Source organism: Choloepus didactylus, chromosome 15, assembly GCF_015220235.1.
Source record: "Choloepus didactylus isolate mChoDid1 chromosome 15, mChoDid1.pri, whole genome shotgun sequence".
Classification (NCBI taxonomy): Eukaryota; Metazoa; Chordata; class Mammalia; order Pilosa; family Megalonychidae; genus Choloepus; species Choloepus didactylus.
In genome coordinates, this window is record NC_051321.1 from 77,999,849 (window position 1) to 78,024,010 (window position 24,162).

At 43.0% G+C, this 24,162-nt stretch overlaps 2 protein-coding genes across 2 annotated transcripts in view; one reads left to right on the top strand and one right to left on the bottom strand.

Annotated features, from left to right (window-relative positions):
- Positions 1 to 12,660: 12,660 nt before the first annotated feature.
- On the bottom strand, positions 12,661 to 13,988 carry LOC119509947 (translation initiation factor IF-2-like). Its single transcript, XM_037803905.1, has 2 exons — positions 13,449 to 13,988; positions 12,661 to 13,407 (listed from the first exon to the last, which is right to left on the bottom strand). Exons 1-2 carry the CDS (start codon positions 13,986 to 13,988, stop codon positions 12,661 to 12,663), a joined length of 1,287 nt encoding a protein of 428 aa, XP_037659833.1.
- Positions 13,812 to 24,162, top strand: part of NRG3 (neuregulin 3) — a 1,038,857-nt gene continuing 1,028,506 nt past the window's right edge. Inside the window, exon 1 of the mRNA XM_037805143.1 lies at positions 13,812 to 14,575. Coding sequence (XP_037661071.1) covers positions 13,987 to 14,575 — 589 coding nt within the window. The 5' untranslated portion in view covers positions 13,812 to 13,986. The remainder of the gene's footprint in view (positions 14,576 to 24,162) is intronic.

Below are 24,162 nucleotides of genomic sequence, written 5' to 3' on the forward strand. Positions count from 1 at the left end.
TAATAATATGTGTCAGAGCAGAAGCAAGAACTCTGGAACATATTATTAAAATCGTAGGGCAAAGTTATTTTTTTTCTCACATATCAATTTGAGATTTTTTAAAAATAGTGAGGTTCATATATCCTCTATGTCATCCAATACGATGTTGCAATTAGAAATAGCAATCTTTCATTAAATGCATTATTTGACAGTACTTGAATGGTTTCTAATATATGTACAATGTTTCATCATTTGAAATATATATTCACATTTGTTTTTCATTTTTAACATCATAATTGTCCTGGAGGTAGACAGTGCTTCCCACATTTTATCGACAATATATGTGAATCTTAGAGAGTCTCACAAAGTCAGTGGCTAACATAAAGATTCAAGCCCAGGTTTCCCGACTACTTGCCCACTGTCCATAACCTTAATCATATCAAAGAATCCAGGATTTACTCGGCGTAATATCAGCTCTACCCATTGATTTATGGACATGTACTTTTAAATTCATGAAACATCTGATACCTGTGTTTTCGAGAAATGATATGTGATTCTTGGCTTAGCTTAACCAAAGTATTTGCAACTCAGATATAAGGATTACGTGGAATCACAGTGAGATAGGCAAAGTTTAATGTGCCGAGTTCTCTTTCTCTAGGATAACACCTTGGATACCACACCTGAAGACTCAAGAGGGAAACACCCATGATGTTCCATCTTCTCTCACAACAAAAATTTTTTAATTAAAAATAAAGAAAGAAGAAATGACCTTTTTAATTTTTTCATAGGGAAAAGGAACTGCTTGGAGAATTCAAATGAGGTAATTTTGTCAAGATTTAAGAATAAAAAGCGTCATCACATTTTACCCATTAGCCTCCTAAAACAATGAGATCCCGCATGTGCTATGCTACTTCAAAGGGTTGCTGGAATACAACTTCAGCAATAGATTGCTTAGAAGTATTTTTGTTCCCTCTGCCCCACCCCCCCACCACACCCAAATTTTAGTATTCCTCAAACTTTTCTAAAGCTTTAGATTTCTGGAATGCTCTTGTTAACTACCATATACTATACGAGGTGTTTTCTGTCTTTCTTGAGTCCTGGATGGAAAATGTCTCTTCTCTTGCCTTAAGATATATACCTATGACTTCAGTGACTAGAAGGTAAAGGTTTACTTACACTTCAAATTCTAGAAATCAATTACGATTTGCTTAAGAGCTATTTTTCTGCTCATCCAGTTGTCCAGAGAAGCCGACTACATACCCTGTAGAGCCACTAGGAATGTTAATTATGAGGTTATTCCTTTAGGGACCCTCTTAGAGAGAAAGGAAGAGGGACAGAGCTATGTGGGGGGGGGTGAGGTGGGGGAATAAATATTAGGTAATTATTTGCAAGTCTGCCTACAGCCAAGAGAGTGGAAACATCTCCTATTAGTTCTGGTTGCCAGGGGAATAGTTCTTAGCTAATTAAATATTTCCCAAGAAGATTATTTTATCATTATGCCATTTCCAAAATGATGATTCTGAGATTTTTGCCCTATGTTTTCTTTAATATTTAAACCATTAACCATAAATAGTGTCATTTGGTTTTTAATCTTATCCAATGTGGTAGAGACTAAAAATTGTTTCCATTTGCAGTGATTTAGGGGAGGTCAGGGCTTGGCAGATCATCTTATTCCAGTCCCTGGTGGAGAGTTTTTCACATAAGCCACCATCAGAAGTGCAGCTGACCGTCATTCTAAACTCTACTTGTCTGCTTCTGAAGCAAGGGTGGCTCTCCTCCCAAACTGGGATGGAAGCCAGTTGGCATACAGACTCCTGGGGGGGTCAACTTTGAGTTTTTCCATCTTTGTGAAATTCCTTGGGGTAAACAAGCCCAAAGAGTTAACTGTTTTCACTTTCTGTCTCTTACTTGTTTTTTGGAATTTGATCATCAATGTTCAGTAAAAAGTTTTCTCCAGTCAGCATGCATAATCACATTCCTAGTCCAACATGTTCCCCTAAGTACTTACTACAAAGCCTGCTTCTATATTTTCTCTATTTTTTCATTGTTTTTTTAAATTAACTTTATCAAAAATTTTTTAAAAAAGACAATAAAAACCATTTCAAATAAGACCAAAACAAAGCCATAAGAAAAAACAAATTTCCTAGAATAACTACATTACTTCCAACATGTTCCTATTCTACCCCAAGAAAATATATCGACTATATCCTAGGAAAGGAATAACAAAAACAGATAACCTAAAATAACTACATTTCTGTGATTTTGTCCCTACCATACCCACCAGAAATTAACAAACCATAGTCATTCCTGAGCATTCCCAGAACATTAAATTTACCCACAATAACTTATCTGTTCTTATTAGATTGTCATTCCCCTTTCACTAATTGCTGTCTACCGCTAGGTCTCCTATATTCTACATTATTAACCATTTATTTTAAATTTTTCAATGTTCACATTAGTGGTAACACACACATAAATACACATATACACATGCAAGCAAAAGCATGCAAAAACACAAGGATTCATGAAACATATCAGCCAAATATCCAGAGACTTCAAAGATCCACAAATGTCCAAATGCGAAAGCGTACTCTCATAGTTATATAAGCTTATTGATTAAAATGATATTTTGAGACATTGATCAGAAAAAAGTATGTTATACAAACTCCCAAGACAAAAAAAAACTTGACATGATTTGTGTTTTTTATAAATTATACAGGATCATATCTATGGTTTTAAAAGATTTAATGTGATACAGATTAATGGCTTCCAAAATTCTAAAATAGCCTCTAACTCCTAAGCAAATGAGAATATAAGAATATTTTGTCCAATTCAGACATGCTTTTTGTCTCGTCTTTGTGGAATTTCTAGGCTATGCCATTTTACTGTTTTTTTACCGATACTAAATATTTGGGGATAATTTTACTTCATATTTCCTGTGTAAAGAGAAAGGAAGAATAAATCTATAGGAGATGTTAACAGACGTTTAACATTCTTAAAATGTTCAAAAGAGAACTATGAATTTAAATATTGACAGTGTTGAGCTTTACTTGACCCCTGTGCTCCTGGAAAACAGCAATGGTTAGGAACTATCTCCTTTCCACCCCCACGCCAACTTTTTGTTTTCAGAAGTTTCCCTCCCTTGTATGTTGCAGGCAATGGTTTTTGGCCAAGAAACACCCTTTCCCATCAAACTCACTGTCCACTTTTTTCATGACTTCCCTAAGACTCTCAAATGATCCCTTGCTTACCAATGACAAGATTACACATAGACCTTTCTCTTTTCACCTAAACTCGCTGAAAATGTCAAACACAGAACCTCCAACTTCTTGCTCTTTATCTCATGAACGATTCTCTGAGATTAGAATGGTTTGTTCCCCTGAAACTAGCTAGACACAGAGATAAACACATCATGTTTGACAAACTGTGCGAGACTTCACCTGATTGCAAAACAAAACCAAGTATAAATCACCTCCATCTTTTCCCTTATAAAAGTCAAAAGTAAAACAACCCTGCTGAGATATTTCCATCTTGGGACCTGGGGTGTTCTCGCTATTGCAAACGCCTGAATAAAATCAATTTCCCTACTTGTTATCATTTTGCTTATGGCATCTGTCTCAGTTTCCCAGCTGCTAAAACAAATACCATACAACAGATCAGCTTAAACAATGAGAATTAATTGGCTCACGGTTTTGAGGGCAGGTGTCCAAAATGGAGGCATCAGCAAGGCGCTATGTTGTCCTTGAAGACCTTGGTTTTCCAGGTCCGGCCGCCGGGGATCCCGGGGGCTCCTCGGCTTTTCTGTCAGGTGGCTATGTTCTCTCCTTTCTCTTCCGGTTCCGTTGACTTCCGGCTTCTTGCTGCTGCCGTGGCTTTCTCTTGTGATCTTCTCTACAAAGCCTCTAGGAGTAGGATTAAGTCCTGTTGTAGTTTGCTAATGCTGCTGGAATGCAAAACACCAGAGATGGATTGGCTTTTATAAAAAGGGGGTTTATTTGGCTACACAGTTACAGTCTTAAGGCCATAAAGTGTCCAAGATAACACATCAGCAATCGGGTACCTTCGCTGGAGGATGGCCAATGGCGTCCAGAAAACCTCTGTTAGCTGGGAAGGCACGTGGCTGGCATCTGCTCCAAAGTTCTGGTTTCAAAACGGCTTTCTCCCAGGATGTTCCTCTCTAGCAAGCTTGCTCCTCTTCAAAACATCACTCACAGCTGCACTCTATTCAGTCTCTTTGAGTCAGCATGTTTTATATGGCTCCACTGATCAAGGCCCACCCTGAATGGGTGGGGTCACACCTCCATGGGAGTATCCCACCAAAGTCACCACCCACAGCTGGGTGGGGCACATTCCAAGCAAATCTAACCAGCACCAAAACGTCTGTCCCACAAGACCACAAAGATAATGGCATTTGGGGGACACAATACATTCAAACTGGCACAAGTCCCGATCCTGATCCAGTTAGCCACACCTTCACTAAAAATAACATCTTCAAAAGTTCTTTTTACAGTGGGTCCGCACAGCAGAATGCTGACCTAGACCCAGAACGTGTCCAAACTGTGGTGCACAATTCCATCCACCACAGCGTGGGTAATGCTGAGTAAAAACAAAAACGAAAGCAACCTTAACTCAAGGCGCTGCTCTGTAGCAAGTGGACAAGTTTACCACCAAGCAGTACCTGAGTAATTTTGTTTCCTTTGCTTTCTGCATTCAGCTTCAGCACCACACGCAGGGATAGTTACACACATATATTCAAAAATGTGTACCTTTGTTCAGCTATTTGTTTAAAACAGAAAATAGCCTCTCCACCAACATTTAAAAGTATTAAGGGCAGGATAAAGAACAGGTGTTCTGAATTTTTACCCCACCCCACCCCCCCCTGCCCCAGAGTATCTCTCTCACCAGGAGTGGGCACTGTTACCCTTTTTTGGTTTTAGTTGATATTGTTTTTTTTTTTTTTTTTTAACAAACTAGGTGATGGCTTCCTTTCTTCCTTCTCAATTTAACAGCACCAAACAAGTATTGTCCTCTTGGGATGTGCTTTCTTGGAGACAAAACAGATGAGTCAAATCTGCTAGGAACTATTAACACTAATACCTTGGTAATTTTGTGGATTCTCTTTGAGAAGGTCATGGGGTCGTGGGTAAACACAGAAGGGACCAAGGGATGTAAATTCATCTCTTGGGGGCTATGGGACTATGAAGTCAGTGCTTCCCAAAGTTCCTCAACCCACCCACCAAGATCCACCTTGATAGAGACCACAAGGCAGCCACAAACTCTTGTAATGCCTCCTACAAAACTTGTTCGTAAACGGGGCCCTTTCTGTAATGTTCCACATGGGCAATTTAGATTGTCATTAAATAATAATACTTGCTCCTCTTTCTGAGCTGCCTTCCTTATGCCAAGGACAAGTCACGTTACACAATGTATGAAAAGCAGCATTTTCAACAGCACAAAAACCTGCTGAAAGTCAGATTCGAGTTTGCCTGACTTCAAAATCTCTGTTCTTTCTCCTTTACTAAAGGTTGACCCCTGTCATTAATGTTTCCAGACCTGGTACACAAAAACAATGAGAGAGAGATTTTGGAGCACCTGAAAATCTTCCTAGACTAACAACAATCCTCAGGAAAGGTTGTGGAGGGAAAATTCTAAGTTCATACTTACGTCTTAATAGTCTAGTAGATAAAACCAGAATAAGCCCATGTTGGGCATGTCAGCTACTATGACCAAATATCTAGGGTTTGGATCAAGCCTTTTTTCCTCAGGCTTCTCTGACTGGCTCAGCAGGGAGTCCCTAGGGAGCAGGCATAAAGTAAAGCACTGAAGAATTGTGGGAAATTAGCTGATTGTTTCCTCCCTATAGTGTTAGGAAGATTCCATCCCCAAATCTGAGGAAGCAGAATGCAGATTTCTAGAAAATGCAGGTGAGATGAAGCCAAAGTGTCTTTTACACAAACACGAAATCACATCAACTCCTGCTAAATGCAGCTGTATTAAACTGCCTTTGTTAGGAATAATGAAGTTTGAATCAAGGATGATTTATTCCTCAGTTATGAGAAAGTCTACCAGGGAGCTGGGTTCCTGCATTGCATCCCTTCAAGGCTTGCAGCTTTGCTCTATACCTAACCTGATATGGAATGATGGGAAGCTTGTGAATTGCTAAACGTAATCTTGTTTGCCATCTGGAGAGGAAAAAAGAACATGGACCCACCACCTTCATCTCTTACCACATTGAGAAGACATCCCTTTGGATCTAGCACTCCTTAGGGTGCTGGATCAGTGAACTGTCAAGGTACACTTCTGTGCCAGTATGGATGTGTTATGTCCCCTAAAACACCATGTTCTTTGATGCAGTCTTGTGGGGGCAGATGTATTTGTGTTGATTAGATTGGAATCCTTTGATCTAGTGTTTTCATGGAGATGTGACTCAATCAACTGGGTAAGACCTTAGATTGGATAATTTCCATGGAGGTGTTATCCCACCCATTCAGGGTTTGTGTTAATTGGATCACTGGAGTCCTATAAAGGAATTCTCAGAGCAACTAAGAGTGACATTTTGAAGAGGAGGTGCAGCTAAGAGAAGACAAAACGTCCCCAAAGCAACATTTTGGAGAATGCCATTTTGAAATGCAACCTGGGAGCAAGCCAACACCAGCCACGTGCTTTCCAAGTTAAAAGAGGTTTTCCAGACACCAATGACCATCCTTCACTGAAGGTGCCCTATTGTTGATGTCTTACCTTGGGCACTTTGTGGACTTAAGACTGTAACTTTGTAACCAAATAAACCCCTTTATAGAAGCCAATCCGTTTCTAGTGTTTTGCAAAATGGCAGCCTTAGCAAACAGGAACAACTTCTAACTACCAGTCTTCCAATTTTAGATCCAGTAAGATGATTTCAAGAAAATAGAGGTGTACAGTGAAGTGATCTAAGAAAAGTATATCTACCCATACTGGGGAAAGAAACCAAGGACGGACAGATACTTCATCACTCAAGGATAAAGAAATGAAGAAAATAAATATGTCATAAATGAATAGAAATTTGTAAATAAAAGAACATAATTGCAGCAGCAAGGGAAGAATTACACATTGTATTTCCATTGAAAGATTTTTCTACAGGAAGCAGAAATAAACGTTAACCTCTTTATGCCTTCAAGACAAAACTTAAAATAGGCTGGATGAAATACTCTAAAAAGGACAAAAATATAAATTTCAACAATATATAGAAGGAGTAAACAGTAGTACACTTAACTAGTAAAACAGATAAAGCATTTCTGAAGCTCTAAAGAAATGCAGAAGAAATGGGTAATGAGATGAAAACAGTAAGAGAGAAAATGATAACTATGGAAGACAGAGATCAAAATTCCTTTCGGTGCCCTGAGAAAGAGACCAGAACACATTGATCAGAATAGTCCATGAGGAAAACATTCCTCCACCAGCTGGGGGTGTGGTGGGCTGTCTAAGGGTGGGTGGTGATGGGAAAGGCAGAGAAGTCTCATCAGACCACAGAACAAGGTAACAATAATACCAGGCAAAATTATTGACAAGGAGACCAAAAACTAGATAAGATAGACACTGATTACAGCTTTGAACACCAAGAATAAAGTACCTGTGTAGGTGCCCTATGTACAGGCAGATCAAATGCAGTGCAAAAACATTTACGGAAGTATCCCTCTATGAGACTTGAATCCTTCAACAGTGAACATCCAGCTCATTTTCTAGTTCTGCTTCTCCTCTTTACTCAGACTACACTTCAAGAGAACCAGTGCTAGTATAGGACAGCTTTGGCTTCATGCCTTCTGGATGTGACAGATGCTTAAAATGCCCTTTGCTACTTCAGTCTACTTTAGCCATCTCCTGGATATGAGATTCCTGAGGCTTGTGTATCCATGCCAATCCAGGATCCCTGTCCAAACACTAAGGTTCCATAGTGAGCACTCTAAGATTCTCCTTTAAGTCTCTTCTCACTATACTTGAAGTAAAATGTTTTGTGCTCCCTGCCCTCTAGCTGTACTCAGAACACAGCTTTTGCACCCCCCCAAAAAAAAAATCCTTTTCACAAAAACTCCAATAATCCTTGTATTAGTTAGGGTTCTATAGGGAAACAAAATCTACATGAGATATCTATAAATATAAGATTTTATAAAAGTGTCTCACTCAACTGTGGGGATGTACGAGTCCAAATTCCATAGGGCAGGCAGCAGACTGGCAACTCCAATGAACGTGTTTGATGAACTCCTCAGGCAACGAACTGAACTGGCAACTTCGACAAACTCCTCAGGAAATGCTTTGCTGGTCAGCCGAAGAAATGAAGCTTCTCTATCTGTCTCACTTAACAGTCTTCAACTGATTGGATTAAATCTAGCTGATCGCATTCTCTCATTGTGTAAGACATGCCCTTTGTTGACATTATCAGTCACAGCTGCAGCCAACTGAATGATGACTTAATAAACCAGCCTTCTGGTTTATTAACCAGCCACAAATGTCCGTACAGTAACGGTTAGGCCAGTGCTTGCTTGGCCAGTCACCTGTGTACCATTACCTGGCCAAGTTGACACATGAACCTAACCATCACATTTCTGTATTGTGCCATCTATCCAATTCTTAGTTAACCCATTTTGAAATTATGGCAATGTCTCTGGCAACTCACACAGACATTTTACATCTATTTTATTTTAGTGTCTTATTTGAAACTTCTGATTTCACATCCTGCTATAGAGCATTCAGCATTCCTAATTTATGATAGCCCAATCTGTTGCCATTCTAACTACCTTTAGTCTTTGAACATTGTTACAATCATCTTTCGTGACTAGGATATAATTCGACCTGGAATTCTTCACCTTTCTAGCTTTCCACTTATTGCTCTGTAGAATTTATGTATTTTTGTGTCAGTGTTATTTGTGATATTGGGTGATAATGCACAAATCTTTGCAGACAAGACATTGTGACTAGGAAGATACATGTGGAGATTTTTCCAGATCATTTTTGACTAGGCCCTTTACATATACCATCAATAGCCACAAGAAACAAATAAGGTTACTTACTGAGACATGTGAAGAAAACAGTTTGCTTCTCTTAAAAAAGGCCACCAAAATTGACCACAAAATGGGTGTTATTATAGTAACAGTAACGGACAAAACTAACAGAATAAGAAAATATGTCACCATGTGGAAAAAGGTTATCTTTGTTAGCCCTTTGTAAAATGTTTACTCTGTGCAATGTATTGAGGTATCAAATTGCACACATGCTTGATACCAGTGGATATTAAGATTCTACAAGTGAGACTGAGTTCTTAAGTCACTATGTTCCCCAAGGAATCCACAGTAAATGAAAGAGCACCCCAGGAATGTGGTGAGTGTCAAGGTTTTGTGGCCCTGAGGGATGGTAAATAGATAGGGGATATTGGAGTTGTAGAAGAGATGTTGTTTTAGTTTGCCAGACCTGCTATCAAATACCACAAACTGGTTTGGCTTAAACAACATGCTTTTCTTGGCTCACGGTTTTGAGGCTAGAAGAAGTTCAAAATCAAGGTGTCAGCAAGGCAAAGCTTTCTCCCCAAAGACTGTGGTGTCTGGGGCTGGCTGCTGGTGATCCTTGGTCCTTGGCTTTTTTGTCACATGACAATGCAGATGGTAGTATGTTATCCTTTCTCCAATGGGTCCCATTGACTTCTAGTTGCTTCTCATGTCTTCTCCCTCTACCTGACTTTTCACTCTGCTCATAAAGGACTCTAGTAATCTGAATTAAAGCCCAACCTGATTCAGTGGCACCACATCATAACTGAAGTAACGTGTCGAAGAGATCTTATTTACAATGGACCCACACCCACCAGAATGCAGACCAGGACCAAGAAAATGTCCAAACTGGGGTACACAATTCAATCCACCACAGGCTGGGATGTTTTTATAGGATGACACACTTGGAGATGTTTGTCCACTATAGTCATTTCCAGTCTTGTGGTCTTAAAGATGGGCATTTACCAAGGATGTTGCAATAAAAGGGACCAAAGACAATCACATTGTAAAGACAGAAAGTTAATGGCTTGACAACTAACTGAACTTGATGTATGGGTTATAAGGAGTCAGAGATGGCATGGAGCATACCAACCTGGGGACTTTGGCGCCATTTTCAGGAAAACAAGTTCAATAAAAAGGCTGGTTTGTAGCAAACTTCAGGCAATTTTGAGTGTGATATGTTAGTGAGCACACGGGAGATATCCAGGAGGTAAGCATAGTCAGGTGGATATGCAGCTATGGAGAGAAGTTGAAAGATGTCATGCTTATTTGTTAGAAAAATCCACATCCCACTCTCCAGGATGGTGTCTGATTCTGAGATCCATGCTTAAAATAAAGGACTCAAAACAGGCAAAAAAGGGAAATCAACCCATACAATTTCACCATTTGAGAGAAAAACATCAAAAACAAACAAGCAAACAAGCAAACAAACAAAACCTTTATGTACAGCTGTTACTCAGGGGGAGTCTCAGAAACGAGCTTCCCGGTTGCAGATAGGAAATGAGCAACAGGGAAGCACATGGAGGCCACGCCATTAACATACCAGTTATAATCCTTCAGGTGCTGAGACACTAACCTGCCATAGGTGAATAGTCCATTTGGCTATATCATTTCACACAATTATGTAGACTAAAGGTATTACAGCTCCATTTCACAGATGAAAAACCAGGGTGGCTATATTGCTTCTAACAGGCAGAGCTCTCACTAGAATCTCCATCTTCAGATTCTGACTCTGAAGCTGTTTCTCCAGTATTCTGCCTCAGTGATCTCTGAGTCACCAGAATTAGTCTCCTCTTTACCATGGGGCTGATTAGGTGGCTGTTCATGAGCAGCAAGACTGTCCACCATTTGACCTTGACTCAGCTATGGGTGCCCACCACCCCGTATTCCAGTCCCAGTGCTTACCACCTGCTACCAGGGAGCCTCACAGTAGAACTGCAAGTTAACAATTGTTGCCCTAGCCAAACTTCCTCTGATGGGCCAGTACAACCCGTTTCCCAACTTAAGGTATCAAAGGAATGGAGTCTTTTTTTTTTTTTTTCTCCAGAGATGATGTTCACCGTGAGAGCAGCTAATGGGTAGTCAAGTGCAATGGCTTGGGATATGGGAGAAAATGAGCTCAACAGGGAACCATGAGTAAGCTGTTAAAGCAAAGTGGAAATGAGAGGTGGAGGAAATTTGGAGAGGTAGATGAAGGCATCAGGGAGCAGTGAGACAAAGTGGAGTGAATGCTGTGGGATTGCAACTTCAGGGAAGGGAGCCACTGCCTAGATGCAACATCACAACACCCCGCTATGTACACTGGATTTCCTCTGACAAGCAGGGAAGGAGGAAGGGGCCACAGTAATATTGGCAGGGTCAATGAACTAAGAGTGTTTTGGAAAAGTAATTTTCTGTCTCATATAGCTGACAGCAGCACCTGCTATAATTTCACAGTATTTTATTGGAAAGCTAACTTTTATTTGCTATACAAGAAGGGCTGGGCAGTAGTTGCCCAGCACCCACAAAAGGTAGAGATTCGTTCAATTTTCACCCAAGAGGACCATGCCTTGCTTTGGAAAACTGAAGGAATATGTATTTACAGTGGCTTTTTTTTTTTTTTTTTTCACTTGCAATTTTTGGCACCGTAATTCAGCACTACTGGATTAGGACATGTTCTAGCAAACTAAAAATCAAAACGTTTCCCATGGGGAAAGTCTGAAAGTTATAGCTGAAAGAGATGTCAGCTGCATTGCTACCATCAAAAATAATTTACTAACAGTGTCTGTGCAAAGCAGTCTGGTAGGCACCAACTCCCAGGGGCTTGCTGTTTCAGTGCATCCTCAGCTCGCTGCAGTGTCTTCAGTGCAACGTTCGTCTCTCTACCTGTGAATAAAATGGATACCCTGAAAACTTCATCTCTGTGGAGACTATTGCACAAGAGAACGCTGGCTCCATCACCCGCGCCAATCAGACTGCGCTAGGGAGGTATATTAGGAGGCTGCCACCCTCAACCTTCTCATTCGTGGAGCTTGTAAATAAAAAGCCCTCCTCTCGGGTTTCCACTTTAGACCAGGAAATCTGGGGAGAGTTGGCAAGCGCGGTTTTGCACCTTCAGCATATACTGTGCTGATGCGGGCTCTTTACCCATTCCTTCCTTTCTACTCCTCCCAGCCAGCAGGGCAGGGTATCACCCTGAATCTGAGCTGTAGGTACGCCGGTGACTCCCTACCCAAGGGAAGAAACCAAAAACAGAATTAGGGCTGACACCATAAATCATTTTGCATTTTACCTCTCGTAAGCAGTTGCTTCGTGACATGTATACATGTGCGTGCAAACACATTTAAAGACTTTTTTTGGTTTGTTTTTTTAAGGTAAGTATCGGCTTGGCGGTATCTTCCAAGTCTGGCTGCACGAAGGTCGTCTGCTTCACCAGCAGCTCTTTCAGGAACTCGGACGCCAAGGTAGCTCTCCCCACCGTGCTGCACCCGCCATCAGGCGGGGGAGCGCACAGGCACGCTCCCACCCGCTTACATCCCAGCTCCCTCAACCTGCAGCGTCGGTCCAAGACCCTACGGGTTCCGCACAGGAGACCGGCTCTGTCGGGTCGGGGACCTGCTTTTGCAACACACCTCCAAACGGGGAATTGCTTGGATCATTTATTTATCTTGTGCGCATAAAGAAACGACCATTAAGTGTTGGTGGGAGGCGCTACTCTGCCCGAAGCCCAGCCTGTCCGCGGCGGCTCCACACACGGACCCGCGCCCGCCCGGCTGCTAGAGCCGCCAGGAGCCGCCTTCGGTCCGGGATCCGGGCCGTCCGGGAACCCCGACGCGGCCGCCCGCCTCCCAGCTCCCACGCTCCGTGATTTTGGAACCTCGGCAGCTGGTCGGGGCCCCTCGGCGGCGAGTCGGAGCGCCCCCACCGCGGGCGTCCGGTGCGCCCCCGGACCCGGGCTGGCGGCGGCGGCGCGGCAGGCTGGAGTTTGACTCTCGGGTGGCGGCGGCGGCGCGGAGCCGCGGGTGCGGGAGCGAGGCGAGCCCGGTCGCTCGCCCTCCGCGCTGCGCTCGGATTGGTCTCCCCCGGAGAGTGCTGGCCGAGGGTTGGCTGCGGACCGGCTGAAGAACAGGTGCACCTCATCGCCCGGGCGAAAGAAGCAGCCGCCTAGGAACGTGGCTCGCGGGCCGCGGCGAGCGGCGGCGGCAGCCAGGTCGGCCCCCTGTGTCGGAATGCGGCTCGCCGGCCTCGGGTATTTTGCGGCCGGCCGGCGAGGCCCCTGAAGGCGGCGCGGGGCGGGTGCCCCGGGGAGTGAGCCGGCCGAGGCGTCCCGAGGATGCCGGCGCGACTGGAGCGCACGCAGGCGGCGGGCAGCAGCGGTAGCGGCAGCAGCAGCAGCAGTGGGCGCGGGGCTCCGGCGCGCAGAAGGCCGCTCGGCGGGCTGCAGACGCAACCTACCACTCCCTGACCGGCCGGCCGCACCGGGGGGCCCGTCTCGTCCCTCTCGCGAGCTCCTCGCAGCCCCCTCCCCGGCCCGCGTCCCCTCCCCCCCTCTCCTCCCTCCCCCCCGCCGCCCGCCTCTCGGGGGGAGGGGCGTGGTGGCAGGAGCCTATTTGCATGCTGTCCGTCCTCTGCCTCTTCCTTCTCCCGATCCGCCGCCTCCTCCGTTATCCCTCTCCCGCTCCCTTCCCTCTCCCGCCCCCCATGCCTCTTGCGCGGCCCTCGGGGGGCGAAGGTGAAGAACCGGCTCCTAGTGATGAAGGGGCGGCCGCTGCCTCGCCACCTGGTTCCGCTTCGGCAGCCCCGCCGCCTCGGCCGAGGAGGGCACCTCGGCGGGCGGCAGCGGCAGCGGCGGCGGCCGGCGGGCGGGGGCCCGGACGGCGGCGGCGGCGGCGGCGAAGGGGCGGCCGAGCCCCCCCGGGAGTTACGCTGTAGCGACTGCATCGTGTGGAACCGGCAGCAGACGTGGCTGTGCGTGGTGCCTCTGTTCATCGGCTTCATCGGCCTGGGGCTCAGCCTCATGCTCCTCAAATGGATCGTGGTGGGCTCCGTCAAGGAGTACGTGCCCACCGACCTGGTGGACTCCAAGGGGATGGGCCAGGACCCCTTCTTCCTTTCCAAGCCCAGCTCCTTCCCCAAGGCTATGGAGACCACGACCACAACCACTTCCACCACGTCCCCTGCCACCCCGTCCACCGGCGGCGCCTCCTCCTCCAGGACGCCGAACCGGATCAGCACCCGCCTCACCACCGTCACGCGGGCGCCCACTCGCTTCCCTGGGCACCGGGTGCCTATCCGGGCCAGCCCGCGCTCCACCACGGCCCGGAACACTGCGGCCCCCCCGACGGTCCTGTCCACTACGGCCCCTTTTTTCAGCAGCAGCACGCCGGCCTCCCACCCCCCGGTGCCAGGACCCGCCAGTACCCAGGCAATGCCCTCCTGGCCCACTGCGGCATACGCTACCTCCTCCTACCTTCATGATTCTACTCCCTCCTGGACTCTGTCTCCCTTTCAGGATGCTGCCACCTCCTCCTCTTCCTCCTCTGCTTCTTCCTCCTCTACCACCACCACTACCACCACACCAGAGACTAGCACCAGCCCCAAATTTCGTAAGTAACCACTGTGTCTCAACTGTGATTTATTACTGCTTTCCCTTTCTTCTGTCCTGATGTGTTTTCCTTTCGCCGCCTGTCTTGTAGCAACCTCCACTACCCCAATCCAGGTTTGGGGCACCGAGTGAGAGCTAGTTAAAACTGGCCACGGGGAGGGCATAGGTGTCTGCCAGTTCTGGGTCTGTGTGTGGGGAGGGGGCGCTAGGGAGGCAAGGAGGATGCCAAGCTCCATGGGCCCTGCTTCAGCGAGTCCCAAATGAAAATAGATCTCCTAACTTCCTTCAAAGGGTTAACGCGAGCGCGAACCCTCCTCACTGCAGACCTGCTGGCGAGCTTGGGATCCCATTCCTGTAGAGGGATGGGGAGGGAGGGAGGCCCTTCCCAAAAGCCCAGAGCCTTTTCCCCGCCCCATAGGATGGAGGAAAAGGAAGACACACGCAATTTGACCAACGATAAATTACAGAGGGAAGTTGTGTGTGTGTGTGTGTGTGTGTGTGTGTGTGTGTGTGTGTGGTGGGGTAATGGTTTGATGGAGATGTTGGTAGAATGTAGCTGAAGATGCTTCCAGCAGCCCTGACCTGGGCTGGGAACGGGAAGGGTTAATTAGACGCCACTGGGGGAGGTAGGGAAAGTAGGCGATCCCCAGCTAGGGCTACGCTGATCTTTCCCCCACTCCCCATCCCAGCCTGCCAGTGGCCATTCCCGGGTGTAAAATTGATTCTGTGGCCACCGAGATTGAGTTAACAAGGGGGAAATAGGAGGGGAGCCCTGCAGTACTGCGCCTCCAGGGTCCTAAGGAAGGGGGAGTTGTTTTTTTTTTTTTTTCCCCCCAGCTCTGCCCCGCATTTGGTTTTGTTGATTTCCCAAAGGGGGTGTGTTAGCCGGGAAAATAGGCGGGTTGGGACAGAGTTCTCTGCATTCAAGGGGTGAGAACATCCAACCCTTTTGAAACACCTCACCCTTTGAATGTAGCACTTATCTTTAAATCTCAGGCCAATTGCTTGGTAGTATGGCCAGTTTACCCCAAGCATGATAGCCTTCTATTTATTTGTATAAGAGGTATGTATTTCTCCATATGTTTATAAATGTTTTAGATGGCTGGTCGACCTGTCACCCCCCCCCCCCGGTGCTTATTCCAAGCAAATCTCAGGAACCCTCTTAATCTGACTGTTGATCAGGATATGGGAACAGTTTGTGCAACCTGTGAAGGTTATTTAGGACAAACCCCCAGCCTGCCAGTTCAAGTTCTGTACTAGGCAATTCTGCAAAACTTGTCTGGTTATGCTGTCTTTATACTGTATTTATATTTTGAGCCATAACATCTGGGTGGAAAAGGAACAGTGCTAGTGGTTTAATTCTTCAATGCTGGCAGTATTTTATTCCCCTGACCTGTGGTTTTACCTTGGGTATTCTTTAACCCTTGAAACTTTAAATTTTTTTAAAAATTAGTGTCTATGCGGATAAGGTCCAGGACAGAAAGTCTTTATGCCCATACTCAGTTTTGCAGGAAAACAGGCTGGAAGATAAATTGGGAGGCAGGGAGGAGAGAGGAAGGAGGAATCTGCCACAAACCAGAATGGCAGTCAAGCCAGTAACTTGCTCCTTCCCTCTCCTTTGGCCGAAGCCATCATTTTTGAGAGCTCATTTTCTCAGGAGATGTTTGGAGGCTCATCTTGACAAATCTAGTTTAAGTTTGTGGAGAAAAAAAAGGTGTGCAAGTCGGTGAGCACATTCATGGCTTTGAAAATAAAGTGTCTGTGCTGAAAACCCTAGATTTTTGAGCTCCTCTTTTGATGCAGCCGATATGAATTATGGAGTGTGGGTGCCCTTTCCAACCTTGTAGACGTGTGTGTGTGTGGGGGGGGGGGGGTGCACATTGTGGAGGTATTTCATGTTCTTTCTCAACTGATTTCCTTGTGTTCCATTCCGGAGGTCTTTAAAGAAAAGCCCAAGGTAATTATTTCTATCCCTCCATGCTCCCTCCCTACATTCTGTAGAAGGGGAATGGCAGCCTGTTCAATAAGTAATGATTATTGACAGGGCTCTCAGCCCCAAGGAAAAGGGGAAAAAATGTGTAAATGGTGTCAGTGTTCACGTACACATATAAGCAGTATTTGTTTTTGTGTATCTGAGGTCCAGCTCTTTCTCTTTTTTTAAAGCTTTGAGGAGGAGTGGAATTAAGGGATAAAATGCAAGTATGCACATCGAGCAGAAATTGACCTGGTTTTTGCATATACCAACAAAGAAGATTTTAATGAAAGGAAGGTTATGTAGTTTCCATAAAAGTGGAGCTTAAATAGTTAGGGTGTATGGTGATTTAAAGAAAAATAAAGAAAAAGGAACATTTTCTTTTTTTTTTTTTTTTTTAATCCATGATTGCAGGATGATTAACAAAAGGAAATAAAGGTTTCATTTGAGGGATTATCATCACTGCTACCATGAGCTGAAGAATGGCGTGAATATCTGGCATTCATGTTTTTCCCTTGTTTTGACTGTCACGAAAGTTCCCAGGAGAGAAATGCCCCTTTCCCCTGACTCCTACATCCAGACTTTAGTCGATTTTTTTTTTTTCTTTTTTTTCTCCTTTCTTTTTTTCTAAAATGAAAGTCAGGGCTTATATTGTAACACCTGAGGACTGCTACGAATGAAGCTCCGTTTTTTTTCCCTCAGACTAACACACCCTTTCTTTAACGGCCAGGGTCTTTGCTCTTGAATGGAACGTCTCAAGGCTTATACAAGGAATGTCTTTGTGTTCATCTTAGGTCAGTCAGAAGGATCCAGTTTGTAAAGGCAGCACAGTTCTTTGGAGTGGAAGGGGCTGGTTTGCTTGAGAATGAATGCACCGCTAATGGCTAATGGGATTTTTGTAAGCAGAAGCTGTTTTGCTAAGGCAGTTTAGTGGGTTGTTTCTAATTTTCTGTATATTGAAGACAAAGAAAGATTGAACTTGAAAGGCAGAGGGAGAGGGAGGGCTTGGAGGTTCACTCTTCTCTTCCTATCCCCCATCCTCTCGGCTATGAACTGGACCCAAAGTTTCTTGTATACTCCTGGGATCCCTTGGGTGCCCAGCTGCCCAGCATGCACTATCCTTTCAGATGCTTTTTTTTAAAAAAAAAAACACTTAAATCTATTGCCGTTAGGAGATTATTTCACCAAAAGTGACTTTGAAACATTTTGTATCTGAAAGTGTGGGTCAATTATTTTTTCAAGCCAAAGAGAGGTTCACTACTGACAGCAGTGAACAGTGATTTTGACCAGTGTACAAACATTCTTTCCCTTTATGGCACATTGAATTGTATTTTCAGATTTGAAACTTATTTGTAGAATGTTGACAATGCAAGTGTGGATTGTTTTAGAGACCTGAAATTATTTTATTCAGTGAAAGGCAACATTTAACAGGTAAAAGACCAGTCATTAGCTAAATTCAAATACTGAAGACAAATAGCCACATTTAATGGATTATTCTTTGGGTTGGATTTGGGAGGTAGGTAAATTAATCCCAATGATTAAAATCACAAATCTTGAATAGTGTATTTAGTGAAGAAATACATGTAAAATGTATCATTGATGTTTAAACATGATACAGGGACAATTTTAATTTGAAACTTTGCCTAGTGATACCGAGTATAACTTTTAAGAGAACCAGTGATAAACTTTATTATTTTCCTATTCTTTTTAAACATCTCCAGTCCTTCAATAAAAGTACCTTGGTTGCTTTATGAGCAGCCTCAGATATAATTTGTTTAAAGTTGCTCCTATACATTGTCTTCTATCTACGTGACACAAGGCCTTCAAAGGGAATTCCAGCATAGAAAGTACTGACCCCAATCATGCTTGCTAGCCAAAGTGAGAGGATTCAGAGCTCAAAATCAATATTTCTTATGAAATCCAATCGAGAGCTTTTTTATGGGCACATGCTGCAACCTGAGTGTGTTTGGCCTTAATACAGGATTATGAGACTTTTCTGCTTTAATAAATTATATTGTACAATTTTGTTCTTCATGCACTTATGTTGTACTTCATGGTCTTAACAAGAAAGGGGTGGGGATGGGTAAGGTGGGCTTAGATCCAGCAAGGCTTTTCTTAGGGCCCATTTCAGTTTGGTCTCAGTACAATAAGGAAAGGTGTTTAAGCATTTTTTTTTCCCTCCTCAATTTCTCAGAACTGAGATGAGAATTTGGAGGTGTTGTTGCTAATTGAGAGTTCCTTTTGCAGGTCTGATTTGTGAATCCAGCCACCTTTGTATTTGGGCTATTTCCTGGGTAGCTTTTTTTAACCCACAATGTGGCTCCACAAGCTTATGGGAAAGAAAAAAAAATTCAAAAACGTGAAAAAACCCAAACCCCAAAATGACAGCAACAAAAAAACAGGTTTGTGGCAATTTCTCTCCATTACGGAAGAGCCCAGCTTCTCTAAATCAAGGTTGGGCCAGAAGCAAGAATGCTGGGACAGTGTTTGACATCCTTGCTCTCCTGGGTGATGCCAGTTGTCTGAGAGCAAGATCTCTCCCATATTTTCCTCCTTTACATTCTTCAAGGTGAAGAAAGCTGATTTTTTGTAGACATTCTTGTCTTATAACCTATTATATCCAGTGCCAACCATATCTTACTATTCTATTTGGGATGTTGAAAAAGGAACATGAAAGTTGGCTGTGAGATATATAAGAGCAAGGGGAGAGCCACAGATCTGAGTTTGAAGTGCATTTGAATTGCTTGTGAATTGAACTGAAATAGATTTTTCTTCTTTTGGATCTGTGTCTATCTTCAAACCGGTGTGCAGGGTGAGGCACAGAGGTGGTGCTGCATTGACAAATACCCCTGGCACATTATGAGATCCTAGATATTTTACTTGCCCACACCTAGGAGAGTGTTCTTCCAGAACTATGTACAAAGTGACAGCAAGAGGGAGAAATGGACTCAGTTTGAAGCTTTGTAATATCAGAATGAAAATGTACCTAAATAAGCATTTCCCATTTGTCCAGTTATTAATGAAAATCTTAGGATTTTCCATGTTCATAACTCTTTCATTGAAGACTTCATGCATCTCTACCTTAACCAGTCTTTTATTATATTGAATCATGGCTCTATGTGAAGGTTCCTTTCAGGCCTTTGATTTCTTTTTAATCATATAATACATATGACTTTTTAGCATATAGTTCAAGTAGTAGTCATTAAAGGAAATTTTGTTAGATATTGCTAATAATGCCATGTTGTTTCAAGTTGTTTTAAAAGTCAGCCCTTTCTGGTAGATGTGTTAGAATGTTTAAGTTAATGTAGAAAGTTCAGAAAAAAGGTTTCTACTCCTTTAGGTGATAGAGTTATTAAGGTGCTTTGGTGCTTTCTTTCTTTCTTTTTTTTTTTTTTTTTGGAAGATTAATGGCCATTTATTTTCCCTAAATTGGTTTACATATCATGCTAATATTGGTGACAGTTATTATCAGATTCAACAGCACAGTTGTATAATTGACCATAAACTATTGTATCTGTCCACATAATTACATTGTTTTCATAATATATGTCATGGTTTCGATTTTTAGTTCATTTTAATGAAAATTTATTGAACATCTATTTAGGGCATTGCAATGTTGGTATTAGCTTAATTTTAAAATTTTAAAAGTCTGTGAAAACACGGTTCAGAAAGCAGGAAATTAAAGTGAAACTTAAAATCTTTACAACATCATATCCCATATCTAGATGTTGAGCAAAGGTTTTTCTTGAGTGTGTCTACTTGTGTAAGTTGGCATCCTTTTTTTTTCTTGCATTAGCCACACCGATAACTGTGTCTTCTTTAAGACACGGGGAAGGATTCGAATGGCAGGTGTTCTCATAGGTCTGTAAGATAACCCACCCGGGGAATCTCTTAGTTTTCTTGGTCATAGAATTCAAGTAATTTCAAACTAAATTTCTCTCTCTCTCTCTCTCTCTCCTTTTTGGTGGTAACACTTATCTTTTGCGTCTCTAGAAACATCCAACTATTGTTAATAGGAACCCAGAATGGTCTTTTATTGGCAATGTCGAGGCATGGGCTTCGTACTATCAACTAAATGCATAATTACAATAGAACAACTGGCATAAACAGGTTGTTACCTCTAGTAGTGTTGTAAGCCCACGACCCCACTGGAGAGTTGCTCAGGCTCCCTTGGACATGCCCAGGTGGCACCGTCCTTTTCACTGAGCAGTGGGTCCCACCAGTAGGTCCACTGGAGGGGTGGAGAAGGAAGGTTATGACAGTGAGTTGCCTAAGGGGAGATAGATTATGAAAGGGTGTCCTTTAGTAGGTGACTATTGAAAATTTGAATCAGTCATGACCTCAAGGAGGGTGACAATGGTTTGTACAAAAAACTTGCACTCTTGAATCCTGTGATATCTGTGGTGTAGCATTGAAGAACCAACTTGATCTACTGAACTTTACCTTCCTCCCCTGGGATAATGAGGTGATGACAGTAACCTGCCTTAAATACCACTTGCAAAATAACTTATAGGCAACAGAACATGCTACTGTCTTCATGTCAAGAGAAATGGGAAGTAGACAGACTGGGTGTTTTCATCCATCAGCCCATGAGGCCATTGCAGTCAGTTGATAAATTGGAGTTGGTTTGCTACCTGGCCGGAGGGAATCTTTCCTCAGCGAGAGAGATTATTGTTCTTACATGCCCTTGGATCATTCCTATATCCCTCTCTGATATTCTGGCATGCACAACAAAATATGGCATGGAACTCTTCCTCAAATCACCTTGGAAGTTTATTCACAAACCACAGTCCACCATTTTCCATACTTGGTTTGTTAGGTGTTTCTTAAAGCCTATTTTGGACACACATCTATGACATGGAGGAGAGCAAATTGAGAAAATAAGTGAGATTGTTTAATTGTCTGAAAAAGGAAATAGGAAGATTCTGATAAAAGAAAGAATGCCCAAGGCTCCCTTTTGTGTCATTCCCACACTGTCTCATTGTCTCTGGGTCTTTGGAGTTTGGAGAGAACATGAATAAAGTTATGTAGTGTGTGCCTTGCATTCCGTTCCCCTGTTCAGGTGGAAGCTGTGATTTAGATTCCAGAGAATTGATAGGTTGCTTGCATCCATCAAAGAGCTTTTTTAGATGTATTAATTTGCACTTTGGGGAACTTTAATGTTAACATGTTGTAAACATCTTGGTTCAAGTATGTGTTTGTTGGAAACTTCATCCTGGATTGTATTTTAAAATATTACTTTGTTTGTTATAAGTATTTATTTTTCAAGACAGGTTGGTGATTGTATATGAATCATAGATTGCCATACCTGGGCCTAAAAAAGAGGTTAGTTGGGAACAGACCTGCAAACTGAACTCAGAATTAATTTAGTAATAGAAGTTTGGCAGCCTCCAATGGTAAGATTTTGCTTTGGGGGCTTTTTCCTGGAGATGGTAGAATGCATCCTAGATGCAATATTGGAGACAAGAGCTTAGAATCTGAATTCATGCAACTACTCTAGTGTTAACATATTATGGTCAGGGTTATGAGAATAAGCTTTTCATGCTAAACATTGGATAAGAAATCTTGAACAAAGCAGCTTACCCCTAAGATACCCTACCCCTGACATTCACTAAAATGGGCGGCCATGCCCTCATCGTTTTGGGATCACATTCTCTTGTTGTCTGTGCCTTGAATTTTACTTTTTAATGTGGGAGGATTATTTGTGGAAGTTCAGTCTTGGGAGTGACTTGAGAATTTAGACAGTAGTAAAAAGGAAAGCTGCCATTTTTGGGGTGTTAATGTGTATTAGGAGGGTCACCACCCTACATGCTTTATCTCATTTATTTATTGAAACAAGGACTCAAAGGCTCAAAGACTCATATCTAGCTTGTAATCTATAAATGATTACCTCAATTGTACAGGTATTTGATCTGGATTTAGAGTGGTATTATAATTTGCCTAAGACATGCATAAATGACAAAATTTGCATGATCAGATTATCATTTTACAGGTAAGTTCTTTGCAACCCAATCTTTGTTTCTTAACCCATTGATACAGTGTCACCATATCTGTGTACATTTCTTCTTTTAAGCACTTAATGCACAGACATTGGCATTTGCCTTTTTAAACTCCATAAATGGCATATCTGCTGCCCTGTACCTGTTCTTGCTCTGGGAAAAGGGAGCCTTTCTAACTAGAAAAATTCATCTTTCTTTTGTTTAGTCCTTGGAGAAATTTAGATGCTTTAACCAATAAATTAATACATAAATACATAAATAAATAAATGAATAAGAATGTGTTCCTTTAAAATTCTATTCCTTGATCCTCTTAATTATTTTCTCTCCTGGCTGCTTGTGAATTCTTCTAAAATAGCAATGATAGAAAAGAGTTACAAACTTTCTTTCTCTGTTTCCTAAAATCCATGGAAAATTGTCTTTTTCTCCATTCCAAATTTGCTTTTGATTGCACTAGTTAATGCAGCATATGCTGAGATCGACCAATGGAAGTACATCAGGGAACATTTGGAGTGATAGCCATTTAGTTCTACAGTCACTGAAACGCTGACCCTACCAAACAAATTTTGGGAGCTGTACCATATGCAAACTCTGCTGCAGAGCATCTGCATTCCTCCCTGGAGCCACACTCCAAGGAGGTTACCAGTGACCATCCAGCAGCTGTGAGAGGAGGGTCCTAAACTGGATCCAGCCGTCGCTTGCTTACTTGTTTGATGTTTCTGTGTAGCAGGTATCCTTTTAGTTAAAAGAGACAGTATTCTTTTGGTTAAAGTGAAAGATAATTGGGATTGTTACTTTTGCAGACTCATAAAAAGAAAACGGAAATAGGTCAAATACAAAGATCTGTTTACAGCCTTTAGACAGCCATGCTGAAATTAGGATGGGAGGCCTATAAAGTCAGGAAGCTTGTATTGTCAAAATCCCTTAGGAATACGAATGAATCCCAAAGTCAAACAAAGACAGCTGTACTTAAGAAAAAAAGAGGCAGTAGAGTTGCTTGCCCAACTTTAATGTTAAACACAAGTTTTGTCAGCATGATGACAAAATCTAGAGTGTCTAGAAAAAAAATTGAAAATGGGGTGCAGAAATGTTTATATTTAACACTACCTTGATTGAATTCTGTTCTGGTTTGCTAATGCTGCTGTTATGCAAAATACCAGAAATGGATTGGCTTTTATAAAGGGGGTTTATTTGGTTACAAAGTTACAGTTCTATGGCCATAGAAGTGTCCAAACTAAGGCATCAACAAGAAGAATGGCTGATGGTGTCTGGAACCTCTGTCAGCTGGGAAGGCACATGGCTTGGCATCTGCTGATCCCGGGTTGTGTTCAAGCTCCTCTCTCAGCTCCTGTACACTCTTCAAAATGTTGTTCTTGGGGCATTTTTGTCCTCTCTTAGCTTCTCTGGTGCAAACTCTGGGCTAGCATAAGTCTGCTTTCAATGGCCGTCTCCAAAATGTCTCTCTCAGTTGCTCTCCAAAATGTCACTCACAGGTGCTCCAGCTTCTAGGCTGTGTGGCTCTTTTTAAAGTACTCCAGTAATCCAATTAAGACCTACCCTGAATGGGTGGGGTAACACCTCTATGGAAATTATCCAATCAAAGGTCTTGCCCACAGTTGA